Here is a 19,544-nt window from a genome sequence, read left to right on the forward strand (position 1 = left end):
CCCATAATGCACATGAGATCGGCCCCTGAGAAAAGCTGGGATTCCGAAAAAGCTCTGGCTTAAAAACCAAGACTCTAGTCCTCATGGATAAGGGAGGCAAAACCATGCAGCTGGCGCCTGCCGAGCACAGAGCTCAGTAGCTGGTTTTCTGGGAATGTCTGCCTAGGAACGGGGGCATTTTCTCTCGCGGCTCCTACCTGACCGTGCTGGTGGGGGGCACCCGGCTCGCAGGCGGGCAGCCGGCCTCATCGGTGGCGTCGGCGCAGTCGGGCACCCCATCGCATCGCTGCGACGCCTCGAGGCAGACGCCGGACCAGGCGCAGCGGAACTGGCCGGGCGGGCACACCAGGCGCGCCGAGGGCTCCAGGGAGGGGGCGACGCCTGCCACGGGACGCAGGCGGTCAGGAGGGAGCCGGCTGGCGGGGGCCGGCAAAAGGCGCTCCCCCCAGACTGGGGCTCCGGCTAGGGTTAGGGCTGGGGCAGCCCGTGGGGTCAAGGCGCCGGCCGCACGGCCACCCTCGGCAGTGGGGCGGACCACCATACGCGGCCCGGCCCCGAGCCCTGGGGAGCTCCCTCACCGAGCAGGGCTCGAACCTGGCCCTCCCCAGGCCTCGTCCCGCACTCCAGCCATTAGACCTCACTGCCACGGAGCCCGAGCACCTGGGCTGCGTGGCCATCCCAGCCAGAGGGGGCCCCCCGGCCTCACCCCCCCACCCAGGCGGGGCCCCCGCCCCTCACCGCAGCGCAGCTCGTCCGAGAAGTCCCCGCAGTCATCCAACCCATTGCAGACGGCGCCGCTGGGCCCGGCCGGGACGCAGCGCCCGTTGCGGCACTGGAACTCGCCGGCCCGGCACGGCCTCCAGCCCGGGGGGGGCGGTTGGCCTTGCAGCCCCCGGCGACACTGAGAGGCAGCGGAGAAGGTTGGAAGGGAGGAAGCAAAGAGGAGACCGGGCGCAGGCGTGAGGGCTGCCCGTGTCCTTCGACCCGGCCCCTGCTCCCCACGGACGGGCGACTGCGGCGAGCAGCCCCCGGGCTCGGAAGCGGAAGGCCTTCCCCGCGCTCTGCAGGGCCCCCCCTCCTGCTCCAAACCCCCCGGCCTACCTTTCCCGCACCCCAGCATTTCCACGCGCAGGAAGATCCCGTTGTGGAAGTCGCGGGGCAGGACACGGACGTGCCGGGCTCGGACCATGTGCTGGAATGTCCGGATCGCGGGGGCCGAGTCGTCGGAGTTCCCCTGGAAGAGCTGGGGGGGCGGGGGGGGGCTGTGGTCTGAGGAGGGGAGGCCAAGCCCTCGGACAGGCAGAGCTCAGAGCTGGGCAAGCGCCAGGTCCAGACCCCGAACGTGCCTGTTCACGGGAGGCTGCCCCACGGCGGTGGCCCCAGGACGGGCCCTCCTGCCCCACACCAGCTGGCGGCCTGACGGGAAGGCGCGTGGGACGAGGCCAAGGGCCACGTGGGCGCTGGGGGGATCCCCTGGGCCAGCCGGCTCTGGTCCGATCCTGCCACCTCCTGCGTGCCCAGCCAGGGCTCTGCCCCCATCGCATCCGCAGGCCCAGCGGCCGCAGACGCGTGTGCCGCGTCAGCACGGCTTCGTCCCCACCCCTCCAGGGGGTGCTCTTCCCCCCGGCAGCCCAGCTGCCCCCTCCACCCCACCCCAGCCACGCGGGACCCGCACCTTTGGAACTGGCATGGCGCCCGCCGAGGGGACCTCTCGGTAGTCAAGCCACGCCACGCCGTCCAGGCTGAAGCGCAGGAGGAAGCTGCTCACGTAGGCGTCGGAGGAGCCGGCCCCCTGCACCACCACCCCTGCGGGGAGACAGCACGATGGGCCTCGCACGACGGGCCCCGAGCGGCTCCCGGCCTGCAGAGGCGCCACACGGAGCTGGCCTGCCACGCCACGGCCCAACGCCCACGCAGGAGTGTTTTCGTGCCACGTCCCCCGGCCTCGCCGTTTTGCTCGCGGGTCGTAGGGGCGGGCAGCCCTGGGGGGCAGCGGGAAGCCCGCAGGGGAGCCCGATCATGCTGCACGCAGCGCTTTAATGGGGGTGGGGGCCCCCTTTGGGGCAGACAGCCGCTCCTGACACGCACACGCACCCCGTTTGGTGGCCTGCAAGACCACAAGGTGGGCTTAAAGAATGCCCTCCATTTCGGAGAGGGAGCAAAGAAAGAAACTCTGGTGGATACAACTGGCCATACTGGCTGAGAATGATGGGAGTTGTGGTCCGGCATATTTGGAAGGCCCCAGGGGTTGGGGCTGCATGGGTGCAGGGGCCGCCATGGGGGGCGGGATGTGGGGCAGGAAAGCAGAAACGTTCGCCCGCCACCTCCTCCTGCCCAAAGACCCACCTCCCGAGCGGGCTCCTACCTGTCAGGTTCCTGGGCTCTCCCAGGTCCACTTGCAGGAAGGGGGGCCGGGAGAGCAGCTCGGGGTACACTTCAGCTGGGGGGGCCCAGCCCTGCAGGTCCGCGCCGGGCAGGAGGCGGCCAAGGCGAGCGGCGTGTGCCGGGTTCTCCGGCTGCTGGGCGGAGGCGCTGAAGCTGGCGTCCGGGAGCGCGGCGATGCCCAGGGGGCCGTAGCAGGGGTCTGCCGGGGGCACAGAGGCCGGTCAGGGCGGCCCCGGCACCGTGCCGCATCACCGCCTCGCGCGCCCCCTTGATGAGGGAAGCGGCCCCTTTCCACGCCACCAAATGCCCCCTTTACATCCAGAGCGGGACATAAATCTTTGAGGCAGGATCTTCGTCTAAGGCTTGATCTAAATTCACCTCCCGTCGGTCTGATCGCTTTTGTTCCATCCGGAGCAAAAAAGCCCAGCTGATCTCACTGCGATGCAGCCCTTTTGGTAATTATTGGATCGCTTTGCAAACTGCTTGGCTGAGGGCATCAGAGGAGCCGTGAGGCTGGCTCAGGCGGGGGGGGCACCGGTGGGGCAGCCTCCAGGTCACGCAGCGGCTGGCCAGCTGCTGCGTGGCCCCCTCTACCTGTCGCCCCCACCTCTTGGAGGGTGGTTCTCTCAGAAGGGCCTCTGACTCAGATCTTACGGAGCGGGCAGGTCCAGGGGGCGTTCCTTGGGGCACGGCACACGAGGTCTTGCCCCCTCGAGGAGTCAGAAACCTGCCAAAGCGGCTGGAATCGGAGCCCCTCAGAAAACCGGGCTTGGAAGCAGGCCGGACTGCAAAGGGGGAGCTTCGGACCGGGCTGCCCAACCTCCTGTGGGGCAGTGAGCTGCTGGAGGCCTGGGAGGTGGGACGCAGAGACTCACCCCCGAGGGGGGGCAGCGGGAAGGTGCTGAGCGGCGATGCTGTGCTGGAGGCTGCCGGGCCGGCCGCGGAGGGTCCCGGGGGGCTGGCGGGCGGCACGGTGGGCGCTGCCGTCCGGTTCTCACCTGCATGCCAGGGAAACGGGAGCCGGGTCAGAGCGGGCTGCTGGATGGCTTCCGGCCACGTTCTGTGGAGGATCCCCCGCGCCCCGAACGGAAAACCTAAGGAGGGCAGCCTCTTTGGGCCTGAAGCTCCTGTCGCTCGGGATGAGGTGGCCAGCCGGCCTTTGAGAAGCCGGCAAGGACTGCGGAAAGGCCACCTGACCACCAGGGGTGGGAGGAAAGGGGTGCAGGCAGGGGGAGGCAGGGATCCCCGGAGAACGCTGGAGGCCAGGTGGCGACCATCAGGGGCCGGCTCTAACCCCTCGGTCCGAGGCCCTGCGCCCCCGCTGAGCTCTGGGCACCATAAGCTGGACCAGGGCCAAGAGCAGCTGTGGGGCAAGAAGGGCCACGAGCCGAGCCTGTCCGAGCGCATGCGCCGCTGCGGCTGCTTCCCACCTGCCGGTCTGTCCCGCAGGCAACAAATTTGAAAGCTGCGGGCTGATGGGTTAATGCGATTAATGAGGTGGCTTAATGGACAGCAGAAGGGCCCGCAGCCCCGGCAAGCCCATCCTGTGGACGGGCCCTTTGCTCGCCCGCCTTGCGAGGGTGGCCCCTTCCGCAGGCCGAGGAAAAAACTTGCCTGGTTCTGCCCAGGACGGGACAATCGGCACAAGCAACGCCTCCCCTACGGAACTAGCAGCAGCAATAAGCTTGCATATCGCAGAGACTGGCCGCGTGATTTGAAATCATAGCCTCCAAAAATGCAGTAAAATCCCCCCAAAATAATACGATGACGAAAATGCCAAAACGTAAAATTAAAGTACTGAAAACACCACACGCACTAAAGCTCCAGCAGCAGGGTTAGCTTCTGTTGAGATTCCGGCGGGACGGAGCTAACTCGGGAAGGAGCCTTAACAGGGGCTGTTAACGAGGCATCCCCAGATGGCCCAAAGCGGGGGGGGGAGGGCAGAGCATGTGGGGGGGCGGGCGGGACTCACCGGCCTCCGCGCAGTAGCAGCAGGACTCCCCTCGGCCCTCCACCAGGATGCGGCCCTGCCGGAAAGAGGGGGGGCGTCAGCGGGGGCCGGCCGGCCAGCTGGCTGGGGGCCCGCGCGCGGCCTGCGAGGGCGCTGCACTCACCTCGGGGCAGGGCACCGTGCTGTAGGGGCAGTACTGGGAGCACTGGACCGCCAGGTTGGGCAGGCACTGGCACACCTGGCACTGCCCTGAGCGCCAGCGGTCGCCCATGGCGTGGGCCCGGCCGTGCTGCTCGCACTCCTCGCACGGCTCCGTCTGGCACCTGCCGCAGAGGAGAGGGAGGCTGGGCCTGGGCTCCCACAGGGCGGCACCCGCAGGGGCGGCGCAGGGCAATGCGCACGGCTCCCGGCCCCCCCGGCCCCCCTCTCCCCGCATGTGTCCGTTTCGTGGGAGCCCGAGAATTTCGCCTGTGTTTGCAGGTCAGGCGGAACTGCCCCCTTCCAGCAGGGGAGCTTTGGGGGAAGTGGGCCCGCAAACCGCACTCGGACGCTTCCACTGATACAGCGGGCCTCTTGAAGAAATTCGGAACGTTGGAAATGTGCTTCAAAAAACACATTTCCATGCTTGACTCAACAGGAGGAGGAAACGTGCGTGTTGGCCAAAAGCTGCCGCGGGGGCCGGGGGGGGGCTCCCTGGCCAAGCGGGGCCAGAACTCGGCCTGCCGGGCCTAGCCAGCGGCCTCGCCACGTGCCCGCCCTCGATGCCCGTGCCACCCCAGCGCCCCTCCGGAGGTTCTCCACCCGTCTTCCGCCGGCCGCTCGGGGCCGTGCAGCCGGGGCCCAGCCAGCCGCAGAGGCCGGCAGCCGGGCCGGCCGGACTCACCTGCGGGCCTTGCGGTAGATGCCGCGGCACTGGCGCCCGTTCCCGTGCATGCTGGGGTTGTTGGGGCTGCGGAAGGACCACTGGATGCTCTGCACCCCGCAGGGCCCCAGGCAGTCCCCCCAGGGAGACCAGGCCGACCAGCCGCAGTTCACTGGGGGCACAAAGGCAGAGGGGAGCGCGAGTGGCCCGGCCGTCCTCGGCCGCCCAGCGACCCGCCCAGGGCTGGGGGGGGGTCCCGGGGGACGCGGGCGGGGAGGGCCGGGGCTGCCCACCTGTGCACTCCGGGTTCTGCCGGCAGCGCTTCAGCTGCCCGTCCTGGCAGGTGCAGATGCGGCAGGCGACCTTCACCAGCTGGCCCGGCCAGTAGCGGGCGCCCTCCACCTGGCAGGGGCACTCGCGGGGGCGCACGCACCGCTGCCCACCGTCCAGGACCAGCCCCTCAGGGCACCAGCAGCCTGTGCGGGGGGCAGAGCGGAGTCGTGTGGCTTGGATGCTCGGGCGGCGTGGGATGCGGAAGGTGCTGCCTGGCAGAGGCGCCTTCCCCGGGCCGGCAGGCGCAAGAGCGGCCACCCTGTCTTCCCAGGCGCGGCTGCGCCGTGCCGGCACTGGGTCCACCGCCCAGGGAGCCCTGGAGCACGGGGGGGGGGAGAAAAGGCCAGCGCTTGCCCCCTTACCGGGTCTGCAGGGCCGGTCCCTCCTGCACCTCGTGCGGCTGGAGAGTTCGGCGCAGGACGCGGGGCAGGGCGCGCACCTCCGGCTCACCAGCTCCCCGGGGCAGCGGGAGGCGTTGGCGCACTCCTCCTGCTGACACGCCTCTGCGGGACGGGAGCAGACGGGCGTCTGTGGGGCTGCCCCCCCGTGCTTCGGGGGCGGGACCCGCAGGTGGGGTCCCGGGAGCCTTCCGGGGCCCCCGAGGGCCAGCCCCCTCCGTGGCACCCCCTCCCACCCACCTGCAGGCCCGCTTTGCAGTCCCCCCCTTGTGAAGGGCAGAGCTGCCCCCCTCGCGCTCCAGTCACGGCAGGGGGAGCTTCCAGCGCAAGGGCGGAGAGGCGATGCCCTCCTTCTGGCCCACCCCCCCTCCATCCCAGCCGTTCCAGGAAGGGCCCCCCGGGGGTCTCTTCCTGAAGCGGCAGCCTTTCCCTGGGAAACGGCCACGCCAGCCCCCCCCGTCCCCGTCCCCGGGCCGACTCACGGATCTCCATGGCGCTGGCGGAGGCCTCGCCGGCCTCGGTGCAGGGGCGCCCCCCGTTCTGGGAGGGCCGGCACTCCCGGCGGCGCACCACCACCCCGTGGCAGTCCCGCGTGCAGTTCGACCACGTGGCCCATTCCGTCCACTCGCCATCCACTGCGGGGAGAGGAGGCGGCGGCTGGGGGGACGGGGCGCTGCGCTGCGCTGGGGGCCCCTGGGGGCTCGTGGGTGCTCACCAGCTCAGCCTCGCCTCCCTCGCAGGGCGGCTGTTGGGAGGTGTCCAGGGTGGGCTGCGGCGGGGCAGCCCCCAGCCCCCTCCACGTGGGTCCCGGGTAAACCCAGCGGGCCCCCCGGCCCCCAGGGAGGTTGCCCGGCTGGCCCAGGAGAGGGCAGGAGCAGCACGCACGGAGGGGCTGGGGGGGGCCGGGGGGGCAGGCGTGGCGATGCAGTGAGGGAGTGAGCTGGAGTGGCGAGGGGGGCAAGGGACTGGCCCTTCCGCATCGTCAGTCTGCCCTCCTGCGAAACGGGGGTCCAGCTGGAGCAGAGAACGGGGGTCCGAAAAACGCTTGGGCAAGTCCCCGTTCCAGCGGGCCCCCCGTCCGGCTCTCCGGTCTGTGTGATGGGCGGCCGTTGAATGAGGGGCTGCTCGCTCCGGGACCGTGCGCCCTGCACTGACTCAGCCTTCCAGCTGTGGCAGGGGCCCTGGCCGGGGGAATCGCCTGCGGGCGTGGGGGTGGTCCAGGTGCCCCGGAGCCGGCGGAGGAAGCAGCCCCTGGGAGCACGGCCCGGGCCCGCCACGGGCCCCCTTCTTCCCACGGGCCACCAGGTGGGGCCCCCGCCCCCGGGCGCACCTGGGCAGGCCACCAGGAAGCACTGCTGCGCCTGCGTCTCCTCGCCCAGGCAGTGGCGCAGCACGTCGTCGGCACGCCGGGTGCAGCTCCTCCGCCGGACCTGCAGGCCCGTCCCGCACGAGCGGCTGCAGCGGCTCCAGGGCGCCCAGGGGCTCCACAGGCCGCAGTCGCGCTCGTCCGAGGGCAGCCAGCCCGAGGCCGCGGTGCCGTCCGGGCAGTCGGCCAGGCCGTTGCACACCTGCAAGGCAAGCGGGCGCCGCGTCGGTCCCAGCCAGGGCCGGAGGCACGGCCGGAGGGCCGGGGGCGCCCTCGCCAAATGGCCGCGGGGGCAGACGGGAAGGAGAGGGAGGAAGGGCAGGGTGAGGACAGTGGCCGGCAGCTTTTACGGTGGGGATGACGGGAAGGGGGGCCTCCACCAGCCCCGGCCGCACCTGTCTGAAGGTGATGCAGCTGCCGTCCGCACAGGAGTACTCCGTGCACAGTCCCGCGGTCTCGTTCCGGATGCCGGGAGGAACCACAACGCTTCCTGGGGGGGAGGCGCAGCTGTGAGTGGAGGTGCCCCCCATAATAGCGCACAACTACCTTGCCCGCCCCGCAGCCTTCCGGGCAGGTCCGTCCAGGCGCACACACGGCCCACCTGAGCGGGCTGCCCCCCCGCGTTGGGGCTGCGCCAAAGCCGGGGCACGTTTGGCGGAGGAAAGATGCCCGAGGCGGGGCGGGCTGCCAGATGCAGGTGAAGCACCTGGGAGGGAGGGAGGGAGGGAGGGAGGGCTGGAAGTGGCCCAGGCCCTCTTGGCCATTCCACGACCTTCCCGCGCCCCCCTCCAGACACGGGAGAGGCCTCGGAAAAGCGGCAGGGCAACCTGCGCCAGCGGCTGGGACTCGGAGGGCCCCGTGCAGCGCTCCCACCCCTCCTCTGCCCACCCAGACCCCGGGCGGCCCGTGGCGGGGTCTCCACAGGCCCGCTCAGCTGGGCAGGCGGCTCTGTGCCCCTCCCCCACCCCGCTCACCGCAGGCCAGCTCGTCCTCCCCCTGGGGGCAGTCCGGGGAGCCGTCGCACACGCGCGAGACGCTGATGCACACGCGGTCGCTGCAGCTGAAGTGGCCCGGGCAGGGCGGGATCTGCGTGGAGCCTGTTGGGGGGCAGGGGGAGGCTCCCTGTGGATCTCGGCCGAGCCCCTGTGGGCACAGCCGGCTCCGCAGCACTGCGGCCCCCCGAGGGTGCCGGCTGGGGTCTGACCCCAGCCCGCAGGCCTTCCGGCTTCTGGACGGGGCGAGGGCAGGTGGCGCCTTATTCGGGGCCCTTCCGCAGGACCTGCCCTTGTTCTGTCGCTTACGAAACCGCCAACCCCGGGCTCCTGGAAGCCTCGGGCCACAAAATCCGGCAAGCCTCCTTCGGCAAGCCGGGAGAGCCGCTGGCGGCAGCTCCTTGCTAAGACAACGTCCCCTCGTTCTACTGGGAGGGAGGTCCAGCCAGCCGCACCCACTGGGCGCCGTCTCCTGGGGCCCCTTGCGCCTCCCCGATCTTGCCACCCGTCCCCCCGTAGGCCTCAGGGAGCCACAGGCGGAAGGCATTCGCCCGAGCCCGGGACACGGCCGAACCGGGCTGGCTGCCCACCGCCTCTCGCCCGCCGCCCACCTCCTGCCAGCTGGTGAGGGGGCCGCGGCTCCCCTGGAGGCTTCCGTCCTCGGGAGAGGAGCTGGCACACCGTGGGGGCCCCCCGCCAGACGTGGCTCTGGGGGGGAGGGACCGCTCACCGCAGGTGTCCACGCTCTCGTCCGACTGGTCCTGGCAGTGGGGGGCGCCGTCGCACAGGCGGCTGTAGTGGACGCACTCGCCCCCGCGGGCGCACGGGAACTGGTCCAGGCCGCACGTCCGGTTGCAGTGCAGCTCGTCGCTGCCGTCCAGGCAGTCGGCCTCGTCGTCGCACACCCAGCCCCGCGGCTGGCACTCCCCGCTGCGGCAGTGGAACTCGTAGCGCCCGCAGGGGGGGGCTGCGGGGAGGGGGGTCAGCTCAGCGCTGCGGGCACGCCGGCCTCCTCTCCCCCCTCCTCCGGCCATCCCGTTCCTCTGGCCTGGAACAGTCGCCCTCCACCTGCCCCCACCCCCGTCCCTTGCACTCTCCGAGCCGCCCTCTGGATTTCCCCAGCTCGCTTCCCTGCGGAGAGCGGGGTCCGTGACGTGGCGGGGGCGCCGAGCCTCTTTCACACCAGGGCTGAATTCGATTTCAGAGATGCGCTCAGAGGCACGTTCCAGAAGGCGAAGAGTGGGGGGCCGAGACGCCACCAACCCTGCCCCATTTCCGTGCAACGCTCTCATGGAGGCCCAGGAACCCTTCGGGGAGCACGAGAACCGTAGGGAAGGAGGGGACGTATCCCCAGACAAGCCGGACGACTGCCGAACGCCTGGCCCCGGGGAAGAGGGGCTGCCAGGGCCAGGGAGGGGCCCAATGGCGACCCCAGGGGGCCAGGATGGGCCCGCGGAGGGCCACTCTGGTCGGCGGCTCAGCCTCGGGGAGGGCTCTGCACCTGTGGGGCCTCTTCCGGCGGAAGGTGCGGCGGCGGAGAGGGAGGAAGCTCTGGAGTCCCCGTACCACGCGGTCCCTTACCCAGCGTCCTGTTGGCCGGTAGCCGAGGGGTCGTGGGGGGCTGCGGGCGCAGGGTGGCCGGCAAGGGAGTGGTCTGCGCCCGCAGGCAATGAGCCGGGTCCTCGTCGGCACCGTTGGCACAGTCCGGCACGCCATCGCACACGCGTGTGCGGCTCACGCAGGTGCCGTCCGGACAGGGCAGCTGCCCCGGGGCACAGGTCACGCGGCCTGCAAGGGGGCGGCGGAGAGCGTGGGCAGCCGGCGGGGCCGGCGGGCAGGGCGGGAAGGGGGCCTCCGGCGCCGCCGGAGAGCGGGGTGGGAGCACTCCCTGCGCCGCGAGGGCCAGACGCCAACGCGGGCCAGCGCTCGGGGGCCACCCTCCACCGGGGCCAGAGGGCGAGTCCCCCCCCCCACACCTGGGCTGGACCCCTCGGCAGCGCTGCCCAGCTGCCGCCCAAGTAGCGCTGCCCTTCGTGGGTCAAACGGAAGCGAGCACGCTGCGCTCCTACTCGCGGGTAAGCAGGGCCAGCTTCTGCTAGGCTGCGCGGAGGGGGGGCCACCCTCCACCCAACGCCGGGTCCCCGGCCACTCCCTCTGCAGGCGCCTCCGGCGGGCAGGGACAGGCCCCCGCTTCCAGTCCGCGGCCGACTGACCGGACGAGGCGCTTCCCCTGCCGGGCCTGCACAGGGCGCTTTCTGGGCCCGGCGGGAAAGCGCCCCTCCGGCCTGAGCGGATCCCTGGCTGGGCGACGCCTCCCCCCCGGGGGCCGCTTCAGGCAGCACCCCCGGAAGCGGAGCGGCTGGCAGGCCGGAGGAGCGCCCTGATCCAGTGCCCTTTCGCGCTTGCCCCCGAGGAAGCAGCCGCAGAGACCCCGCTCCGCGGGGCCAAGGCCCAGAGCGCGTGGACCTCCCCCTCACCTGGGCAGAAGGCCTCATCCGCCCCCGTGGGGCAGTCCCGCTTGCCGTCGCAGAGCAGCGCTCTGGAGAGGCACCGGCCGCCGGGGCACTGGAACTCCCCGCCGGGGCACACGCACTGCAGCTCGTCGCCGGAGTCCCCGCAGTCGTCGCGTCCGTCGCAGCGGAGCAGGTAAGGCAGGCAGTGGCCGGCCGCGCACTGGAACTCGCTCGGCCCGCAGGGCGGCCCGCAGCCTGTGGCGGGAGAAGGCGGCCCCCTCAGCTGCCAGCGGAGCTCTGGGGCTTTCTCCCACACAGACGCACCGTTTGGCCGGATCCGGACGGCCGGAAGGCCCTGGCAGCCGCCTCCCAGGCCGGATGCCGTCTCTGCGCGTTGCCTCTCCCATCCAGAATATCCCCGGCCGCACATCAGCGGCTTCCCCACCTGCCACATGGCAGAGCCTCCCTTGGGCGGGCCCTTTGGGGGCCCCCGGCGCCACTTCCTCCACCAAGGGATCTTCGGCGGGATGGTCCCTACGGAGGAAGCCACTCTGCACCCGGCCTGGACCGGCCCGGTCCCCACGGCATTCTGGCCCTGGCCCAACTGGGCGACCGCCGGACACGGGCCGAGGACGCCCCGCGCACGGCCCTCCCGCAGCCTCGCCTCGGGGACCCGGAGCCCGAGCGCCTGCCCGGCCGTGAGAGGGGACCCCGCCCCAGCCCACCGCTGCCCTGGCCAGCGGGACGCTCCGGGGGCCCGCCTCCCGGGGGCCGGCTGCCTCCCCTTGCGCAGCTCACCGGCCTCGTCCGAGCGGTCGGCGAAGCCGCAGTCCAGCTCCCCGTCGCAGACGCGCTGGCGCGGGATGCAGCGGCCGTTGGCGCAGCGGAACTCGCGGGCGGCGCAGGCGGGCGCAGGGCAGTCCGCCTCGTCGGAGCGGTCCAGGCAGTCGGCGGCGCCGTCGCAGCGCTGCCCCCACGGCACGCACTGCCCGCTGGCGCACCGGTACTGGTGGGGGGCGCAGCCGAGGGCGCAGGCCTCGTCCGAGCCGTCCCCGCAGTCGTCCTCGTTGTCGCACACCCAGGCCCCGGGGACGCAGCGCCCGCCCGTGTGGCAGGCGAACTGCCCCTCGGCGCAGCGGGACGGGGGCGCGCACGGCTCCGGTGGGACGGTGCATTGCCAGCGGCCCGCCTCGCAGGAGCTGCGGAGGAAGGGGCCCAGGTCACGCATGCGGGCAGTTCGGCGGCGAATCTTGGCTGTTCCGGCCCGGCTCTCGGCCTTTGCCTCGGGGGATCCCACCAAGGGGTCCCCGGTTAGACGACTCCCCGCAGCGGAGACCACTCTGGCCGGGACTTCGTGCAGTCCACAAGCGCATGGCTTGCCCGGGGACTCTTACTTTAATTTGGAACACAAGCTTTTAGTCCTCATGGTGGTGGGGCCATACTCGAGAGATCGCCCAAAGAGCAGAGGGGGCGGGCTGGACTGGGCTGGGCTGGGGCTGGGGCGGGCGCATTCGGGGGCCAGCAGGGGGGGAGGCTCTGCTGCCCTCTGTGACCCTGCACCTGTCCTCTGCCCCGGAGGCCTCCGGCCGGCTCCTTGCCTGCGCCTGCTGGCCCGGCCCACGAGCGAGCCGGCACGGTGGCTGCCGCTCTGCCGCCCTCGGGTCCTGCGCCACCGCTGTGTTTGCCACCAGCCCCTCCCGGACGGAGCTCGTGCGCCTGCTGCGGCGCCGAAGAGGCTGCAGAGACGGGAGCCGACGGGCCGCTTGGGCTGCCGGGCGCGGGCCCTCAGCAAGTGCCCAGGATGCCCCCCCTCGCCCTGGGAGCCTCTGCCCCAAGCCGCTTGCAGAGCCCCCCCACCCTGCTTGAAAGAAGTGGCGGGGGGGAAGGTTTGGATCGGGGCCAGCCCGGCGCGCATGAGCCCTCCTCTCCCCCCACTTCCACCTCCTCCTCCTCCGGGGCAGGGAAGGCAGCCGGTTCCCATGTTGGGCAGGCCCAGCAGACGCGCCCCCTGCCCCCGTTCAGCCTCCCGGACTCACCAGTTCCGGCACTCCTGCACCAGCACAGCGCCCAGCGGGAACACGGTGCCCTCCCAGACGCAGGGGCACTTGGAGGGGTCAATGCAGCGGCCCCCTGGAAGGAAGGAAGGAAGGGAGGAGGGCAAGCTGGCGTGCGTGGCGCTCCCTGCACACGGCCGAGCGCGCCCCCCGCCCCGTGGGGGCGCCAGGCCTCTGCTCAGACCTCCGGCCCCGCCTGGCCTGCCACGGGGAGGGTCCACAAGACACCCCCCTTCGTGGCCACGCTGCCCACCCGGGCCTGCTCCTTGAGGCCTGAGCCCAAAGGGCTGGAAGACAAAGCCTGCCCCCCACCTAGCCTCCCCAGGCAAGCCAGCAGCCTTCCAACCTTCACCCCATAAGGACTTCCAGTGGGCCAGACACGCCGGAACCGGTGCAGCCCCCCACTCCCCACTGGGGCAATGGGGTGTGAGCTTTGCATTGCAAGAGACGGCACTGGCTGCCACGGGTCAGTCAACCCACGACGAGCCAAGGCGCCACGGATGCGACTTCATCGATTCCGAATGACATTGACAGTCTTGCTCAAGGCAGCATACGTCATTCTCCTCCTCCTCTCAAGCATATCTTCACAACAACCCTGCGAGGCAGGCCAGGCCGAGCGCCCGCGACTGGCCCCAAGTCCCCAGGGGGCTCGTGGCTAGTGGAGGCTAGAACCCGGATCGCTGGGTCCCAGCGCAGCCGCTTGCAGCGAGGTGCTGGGACCCCGTCGAGCAGGGACTGGCACGGCTTAAGCAACCCTGGAAGAACCCGGGGGCTGCTCTGGATTCAGCCGTGCTGGCCCGACTGCCGCGTGGTCCTGGCTTGCCAGAACCGCGCAGCACGACAGGCCCCAAGTGGGAGCCGCGTACGCAAAGGGGGTGGAGGAGGCGTCGCGTGTGGCCGCCCTGGGCTGACCGGCTCGGGCCGTGTTCACATGCGAGGCCGAGCTTCAGGCGCCGATCACCGGGCTCGGTCTGCCCTGAGCAGGGATCGTTTTGCCAACGAGCGACCGGCCGGCTGCCCCTGCTTTCATCCTGCTTCTCCTGCGTTTTGCCAGCCTTCGGAGCCTTTCCCATTTCGGGCCGGTCTCGCCAGGCAGCAAAACGCACGCAGCGGGGGAGCCGCCGGTCTCCATGCAGACGTCGCGACAGCCCGCCGGGCTTGCACCGCACAAGCCGGGGTCTTTCTGCAAATGAGCGGCGGTGGGTTGGTTCGTGGGGCTGCGTTCGAGCCTCGCGCCGACAAGCCGGCTTTCCCCGAGCCACCGGGGCGCGTGCTGGGTGCGAACCAGGCCTCCAGCTGGGTCTGGGCTTCCCCTCCGCCTCTCCACGGCCAGATTTCCTTTTGTGCACTCCCCGGCTCGGCGCGCTTCCTCCACCCCCACACCCCCCCCCGTCCCAGGGGGGCCTTACCATGCAGCACTCGCCCCCCCGGGCAGAAGCAGCCCTCCACGCAGGGGAGGCTCTGGCAGTGCTCGGCTGGCGCCAGGCCCAGGTTCGCGCAGGTCGGGGGGCAGGCCGGCCCGCAGGGGTCGTACTCCAGCCCGTGGTCGCACTGCATGGCTGCGCGGGCAGAGATGGGCAGCGGTCGGCGGGGGCCCGGACCGGGGCGGCCGTGGGAGCGCACCCCGCCGGCCCCGTTCGAACACGGGGCTGTTGAACTGCGGCTGGCCCCCCGCGGGGCCCCCCCGGCCCAGCCCGGCCCCAGAGGGGTCTCGTCTGCCACTGCCCTCGGCCTGCTGCGGAGGCCCAGGAGGGCGCAAGAGCGGGCGGCTTACGGCACAGATCCTGGCTCCTCCAGCGCACGGACACCCCCCGCTGGCTGCACTCCTCCGCGTAGGCGGCGATGGCCGTGCAGAGGCACTCGCAGTCTCCTCCCGAGTCGCACCTGCGGACGGGAAAGCGGGGTCAGACGCAGAACGGGGCGGGAGAGACGCGGACGGGTGGACCTCGGGCAGAAGAGGAGAGATGGAGAAAACGCTCTTCTCCCAAATGTTTCCAAAGGAAAAACAGGAAAGGGGGAAGGTTTTTCTGTTTTTCCCATTTCCTCCCCATTTTTCCGTGATTACCCAGGCCTTCGTGTGACCGGAAAGGGACACCGAGGGGACGCGCGGCAAGAGCGGGGACGATGGCGCAGAAGCTCGGCTGGGGGCGGATGGGAGCGGGAGGCTGGGAAGGGCGCTTGGGGGGCACGGCCCTTGCCCCCCACCCCCGCTGGCCAGATCCGGCGCAGGCCGGCCGGGCCCCACGCAGGCACCTACCCACAGGCGTCGAAGACACACCAGTCGTAGAACTGCTGGCAGGCCAGCTCCACGTGGCAGGGGGCGAAGAGCTCCTTCAGCAGGACCCCGCAGCGCTTCCGGGCCCACGTCACACGGTGCGAGTTCACCTGGGGGGCGAGGAGGGGCATGCAAGGAACCCCCAGGCTGCCCTGGGTCGAGGGCCACGTCCCCTGCAGCCCAGCGCCCAGCGGCCAAACAGCCGCCGTGGGGCATGCTGAGGTGCCCTCCCGCCCCATTCCCAGCCGGGGGGCACTCGGGCATCTCACCCTGATCCTGTGGGTAGCCAACGGCCCTCAGGCAGCCACTGACAGCCCCAAACTCCCCGCATGACTGGGGAGGCACTGCCGGGGCGGAAGGCCGGGGGGGGGGGCAGGTCCCGGGCAGGGCCGTACCGTGCAGGGGTGCTCCGCGTCCTCGCCGCTGACCTCGGGGCACAGTGGGCTGACCCGCCAGGAGTCGCCGAAGAGCTCGGCCGTGGGCTCCACGATGCCCTGCTGGCTGGCGAAGTCGTTCTCCGTGTCCCCGTCAAAGTTCCCGCACAGCCCGGACACGCGGCCCCGGAACACGGGGTCCAGCCTGACATAGACCCGCGTGCCTGGGGGAGACACGGACCGGGACGGGGCTCAGCCAGGCGTGGGCCGGGGTATAATTCGCGGGGTGAGCCGAGGCAGCTCACCCCCAAACGCGAGACTACTCCGGAGAAGCAGCTGCGCGCCGACGGTCATACTGGCAGGCACAGTGATGAACTGCAGATACAGGAGACGGGCGGGGGGAGGAGGAGCTGGTGCCCCCCTTTCCCAGGCAGAGCAGCGGAGGCTCCGTGGGCCTCCAAAGACCCCTGCCCAAGGCATGAGCCCATTCCTCTCTCTGGGCCGAGAAGACAGGCCACGGATCTTACCACATTCCCCTTTCTGTCAGCGCACAGAAGCCCCAGCCCACCTCCCGGAGGATGCAGGGCAGGCAGAGCAGCTTCGGTAAAGCAGACCGTTTCAGTTCTCACTGCAAAAGCAGCTTTTCTCTAAAGAAAGCAGCTGCGAGGCAATTTGCCTGGCGCTCTTCCTAACCATCACAAGGCTGTGAGGCCTTGGCCTGCAACCGAAAACTATCCTGGCTGTTGGACTCTGGCAGAGTTTGCCTGGAGCCCGGGGTCAGACTAGATGGCCTGGGAGGTCCCTTCTGACTCACGTGGTTTCTATGTTTATACAGCCCAGTACAGTACATATAATGCAGGAGGTATTCACATCCCTTTTTGATCCCGAATTGTAGCCGTTTCAGTTCTCCTCCATTGTGCTTACTGTAGCCGTCAAAATTTATTCATTTTGCATTGTTCCACTTTGATGTATGTGCACAATGCGTATTTTCATGTAGACCATTTATAAATCAACGGTATGAAGTATTTGGGGAACAGTTTGCATGTTTCAAAAGGTACACAGAACTGTGGGGACTTGGGGAGCTTGCCTGGTGCGGGTGCTCACACCCCCCAATGAGACTCGCGTGCCGGCTCCCCTCACCCAGAGCGGGCCAGACGGGCGTCCCGGAGCACCGTTTGCGGGCCGAGGGAAGAGCCAGGCCTCACCTCCGTCCCAGAGCACCGTCAGTCCCAGCTGCGAGACGAGGGCGAGGAAGAGCCCGGCTCTCTCCAGGGTCAGGCCGTTCCCGCTGTACGTCTTGGGGGGGCGCACCGAGGCCCCGTTCACTGTCACATCCTTCCCTGGCGTGGGCGGAGAAGGGGGGCATCAGGAGGTGCCGAGACGGGACGGGCCGAGGCTCCCCCCCCCGCGGGCCTCCCGTACCTCGCAGCAGGTGGACCACGGTGCTGCCCACCAGCACCACGACCGACTTGGTGCAGGTGCTGCCGCTGGAGCCGCAGGGCACGTTCTCGACCGTGACGGTGAAGGCGCCGCTGCTCTCGCGGGCCAGCACGTACTCGCAGTCCCCCAGGAAGGTGTAGGGCCGCCCGTCGAAGGTGATGTAGTGCGGGTCCCCCGTGGCCACGCAGGTCCCCGCGCAGCGCTGGCGGCCGCACTCCCAGCGCCGGTTCCGGCAAACGCTGGGGAGGCAGGCCGGGTCGGGGTCGGTGCCGGTGCCGGTGCCGGGCCTTGGAGGGCCCCGGGCGACCCCCCCGTGCGCCCGCCCCGCCGACAGGCCGCCCCCTCCCTGCCCCGGCCACCAGATGCACCTTCCCCTCTGCCTCCTCTTCCTCCTCGTGGGCCCAGCCGCGGTGGCGCCTCCCCTCCTGCCCAGCACCGGCGTTTCTGGGCCGAGGGGGGCCGGAGGGGCCACACGGGCGGGGAGCCAGCCCTGGTGCCCCGGCCATGGGCCGCCCGGCAGGAGCCTGGCTGTGCCAACGAGGGGCGTCCGCCCGAGGGAGGGGCCGTGAAACGCAGCCAGGGTTCCCGGGGCCGCAGCGCTGGGCCGAGTGGCCCCGTGGAGCGCTCCTCACCAGGTGTTGCAGTCCTTGCTGATGGTGGCGTTGGGCTGGTGCAGCTGCCCGTTGTGGTGGCAGGGACACTGCTCCGGCGGGACGCAGCGCTCGTTCTGAAAGGGGAGCGGTGGCCCCGCGGGGTTATGGGGATGCCGCGGGGCGCGTGCCGCTTCTCCTCCTGCCCCGGGGCCCGGAATACGCTTTGCGCGCTCCAGGGGAGGGAGACGAAAGGGCCCCCGGGGGCACTTGGGGTCCATCCGGACAATGGAGAGAAGCACCCGGAAGCAGTGCGGTGAGCGAAATTCCTCGCGGCCCCTTCTCCTTCCAGCTCCGCCCGCTGGGGCACGGAGCTGCTTACGGCCCCGGGGCGAGTTGGCCCTCGGAGGAGCTCTCTGGCCAGCTGCTTTGCAGCAGCGGCCAAAGGCAAGGGAGGGGGGAGCGGAAGACACAGGGCTGGGGGGGCGCGTGTGGGAGCGAAAGAGCTCCCTGCCCAGGAACTGACCCGAGGGAGGGGCGCGAAGGTTCAGGGAGAAAATCGCGCAGATTCCTCACGAGCTGGACTCTACTAGTGACTCAGAGGCTTCTGGGGAGATACCAATGCTGCCGCCTGGTCCACAATTAATGGATGAATTTCAGTCGCTGCAGCCTGATGATGTGGGCAAGGTGCTTGGACGAGTACATCCCACCACCTGCTTACTAGACCCATGCCCATCGTGGCTACTTAAGAAAGCCAAGGACGGGATTGAGACCTGGATCCTGGAGGTGGTCAACGCCTCTTTAAGAGACGGCCGGGTACCTGCCCCTTTAAAGGAGGCGGTAGTCCGACCGGTCCTGAAGAAAGCGTCACTGGATCCAGAGATGGCCACTAATTACAGACCAGTGGCCAACATCCCGTTTCTGGGCAAGGTGTTGCAGCGGGTGGTGGCGGGACAACTCCAAGCACTCTTGGATGAAACTGACTATCCGGACCCATTTCAGTTCGGCTTCAGACCCGGGTACGGTACTGAATCTGCCTTGGTCGCCCTGTACGATGACCTGTGCAGGGAGAAGGACAGGGGGAGTGCGTCCCTGTTGGTTCTCCTGGACCTCTCAGCAGCTTTCGATACCATCGACCATGGTATCCTTCTGGATAGGCTGGCGGGATTGGGAGTAGGAGGCACTGCTTTGCAGTGGTTCCGCTCCTATCTCGATGACCGGTTCCAGAAGGTGGTGCTGGGGGGCTGTGGCTCTGCGCCATGGCAGCTATGCCATGGAGTCCCACAGGGCTCCTTTTTGTCCCCTTTGCTGTTTAACGTCTACATGAAACCGCTGGGAGAGGTCATCAGGAGGTGTGGGCTGCGGAATCATCAGTACGCTGATGATACCCAGCTCTACCTCTCATTTTCCACCAATCCAGGTGAGGCAGTGGCTGTGCTGAACCGGTGCCTGGCCGAGGTAATGGGCTGGATGAGGGCCAATAAACTGAAGCTCAATCCAGACAAGACGGAGGTCCTGTTGGTTGGTGGATCGGGCTTCGGAGAGGGTGAATTGAACCTAGTCCTGAATGGGGTTGCACTCCCTCTTAGGGACAAGGTCCGCAGCCTAGGAGTACTCCTCGACCCGGAACTTTCACTGGAAGCTCAGGTGACAGCGGTGGCGAGGAACGCCTTCCTTCAGCTTCGGCTGATCCATCAGCTACGCCCCTACCTGGAGTACGACTGCCTGGCGACAATGACACACGCGCTGGTGACTTCCCACCTTGACTTCTGCAACGCACTTTACGTGGGGCTACCCTTGAAGTTGGTCCGGATACTTCAGTTGGTGCAGAATAGAGCTGCCAGGCTGCTGATGGGGACGGGGCGTTATGCTCACATGACTCCAGTCCTCCGTCAGCTTCACTGGCTTCCCATTGAAGTCTGGGCCCAATTCAAGGTGTTGGTGATCACTTATAAAGCCCTAAATGACTTGGGTCCCGGCTACCTGAAGGAGCGCTTACGTCCATTCGTGCCCCCCCCACCCCCTGAGATCAGCGGCAGAGGCCCTTCTCCGGGAGCCCTCCGTGAAGGAC

The 19,544-nt window shown here is 69.7% G+C and overlaps 1 protein-coding gene across 1 annotated transcript in view; it reads right to left on the reverse strand.

Moving 5' to 3' along the window:
• LOC123017902 (SCO-spondin-like) overlaps nt 1–19,544 on the reverse strand; it is an 80,681-nt gene that overhangs the window by 38,393 nt on the left and 22,744 nt on the right. The window contains 27 exon segments of the mRNA XM_044419557.1: nt 203–381; nt 739–882; nt 1,102–1,243; nt 1,709–1,806; nt 2,366–2,584; nt 3,261–3,383; nt 4,358–4,412; nt 4,500–4,659; nt 5,220–5,370; nt 5,492–5,674; nt 5,894–6,034; nt 6,412–6,564; nt 7,260–7,497; nt 7,691–7,785; nt 8,270–8,392; nt 9,018–9,254; nt 9,869–10,075; nt 10,765–10,995; nt 11,539–11,939; nt 12,777–12,870; nt 14,204–14,353; nt 14,569–14,678; nt 15,052–15,179; nt 15,465–15,667; nt 16,649–16,783; nt 16,866–17,122; nt 17,516–17,610. Of these exon segments, the coding sequence (XP_044275492.1) occupies nt 203–381; nt 739–882; nt 1,102–1,243; nt 1,709–1,806; nt 2,366–2,584; nt 3,261–3,383; nt 4,358–4,412; nt 4,500–4,659; nt 5,220–5,370; nt 5,492–5,674; nt 5,894–6,034; nt 6,412–6,564; nt 7,260–7,497; nt 7,691–7,785; nt 8,270–8,392; nt 9,018–9,254; nt 9,869–10,075; nt 10,765–10,995; nt 11,539–11,939; nt 12,777–12,870; nt 14,204–14,353; nt 14,569–14,678; nt 15,052–15,179; nt 15,465–15,667; nt 16,649–16,783; nt 16,866–17,122; nt 17,516–17,610 (4,452 nt within the window).

The sequence above is a fragment of the Varanus komodoensis genome, unplaced genomic scaffold (genome assembly GCF_004798865.1).
Source record: "Varanus komodoensis strain SLA01 unplaced genomic scaffold, ASM479886v1 scaffold104, whole genome shotgun sequence".
Taxonomy (NCBI): Eukaryota; Metazoa; Chordata; class Lepidosauria; order Squamata; family Varanidae; genus Varanus; species Varanus komodoensis.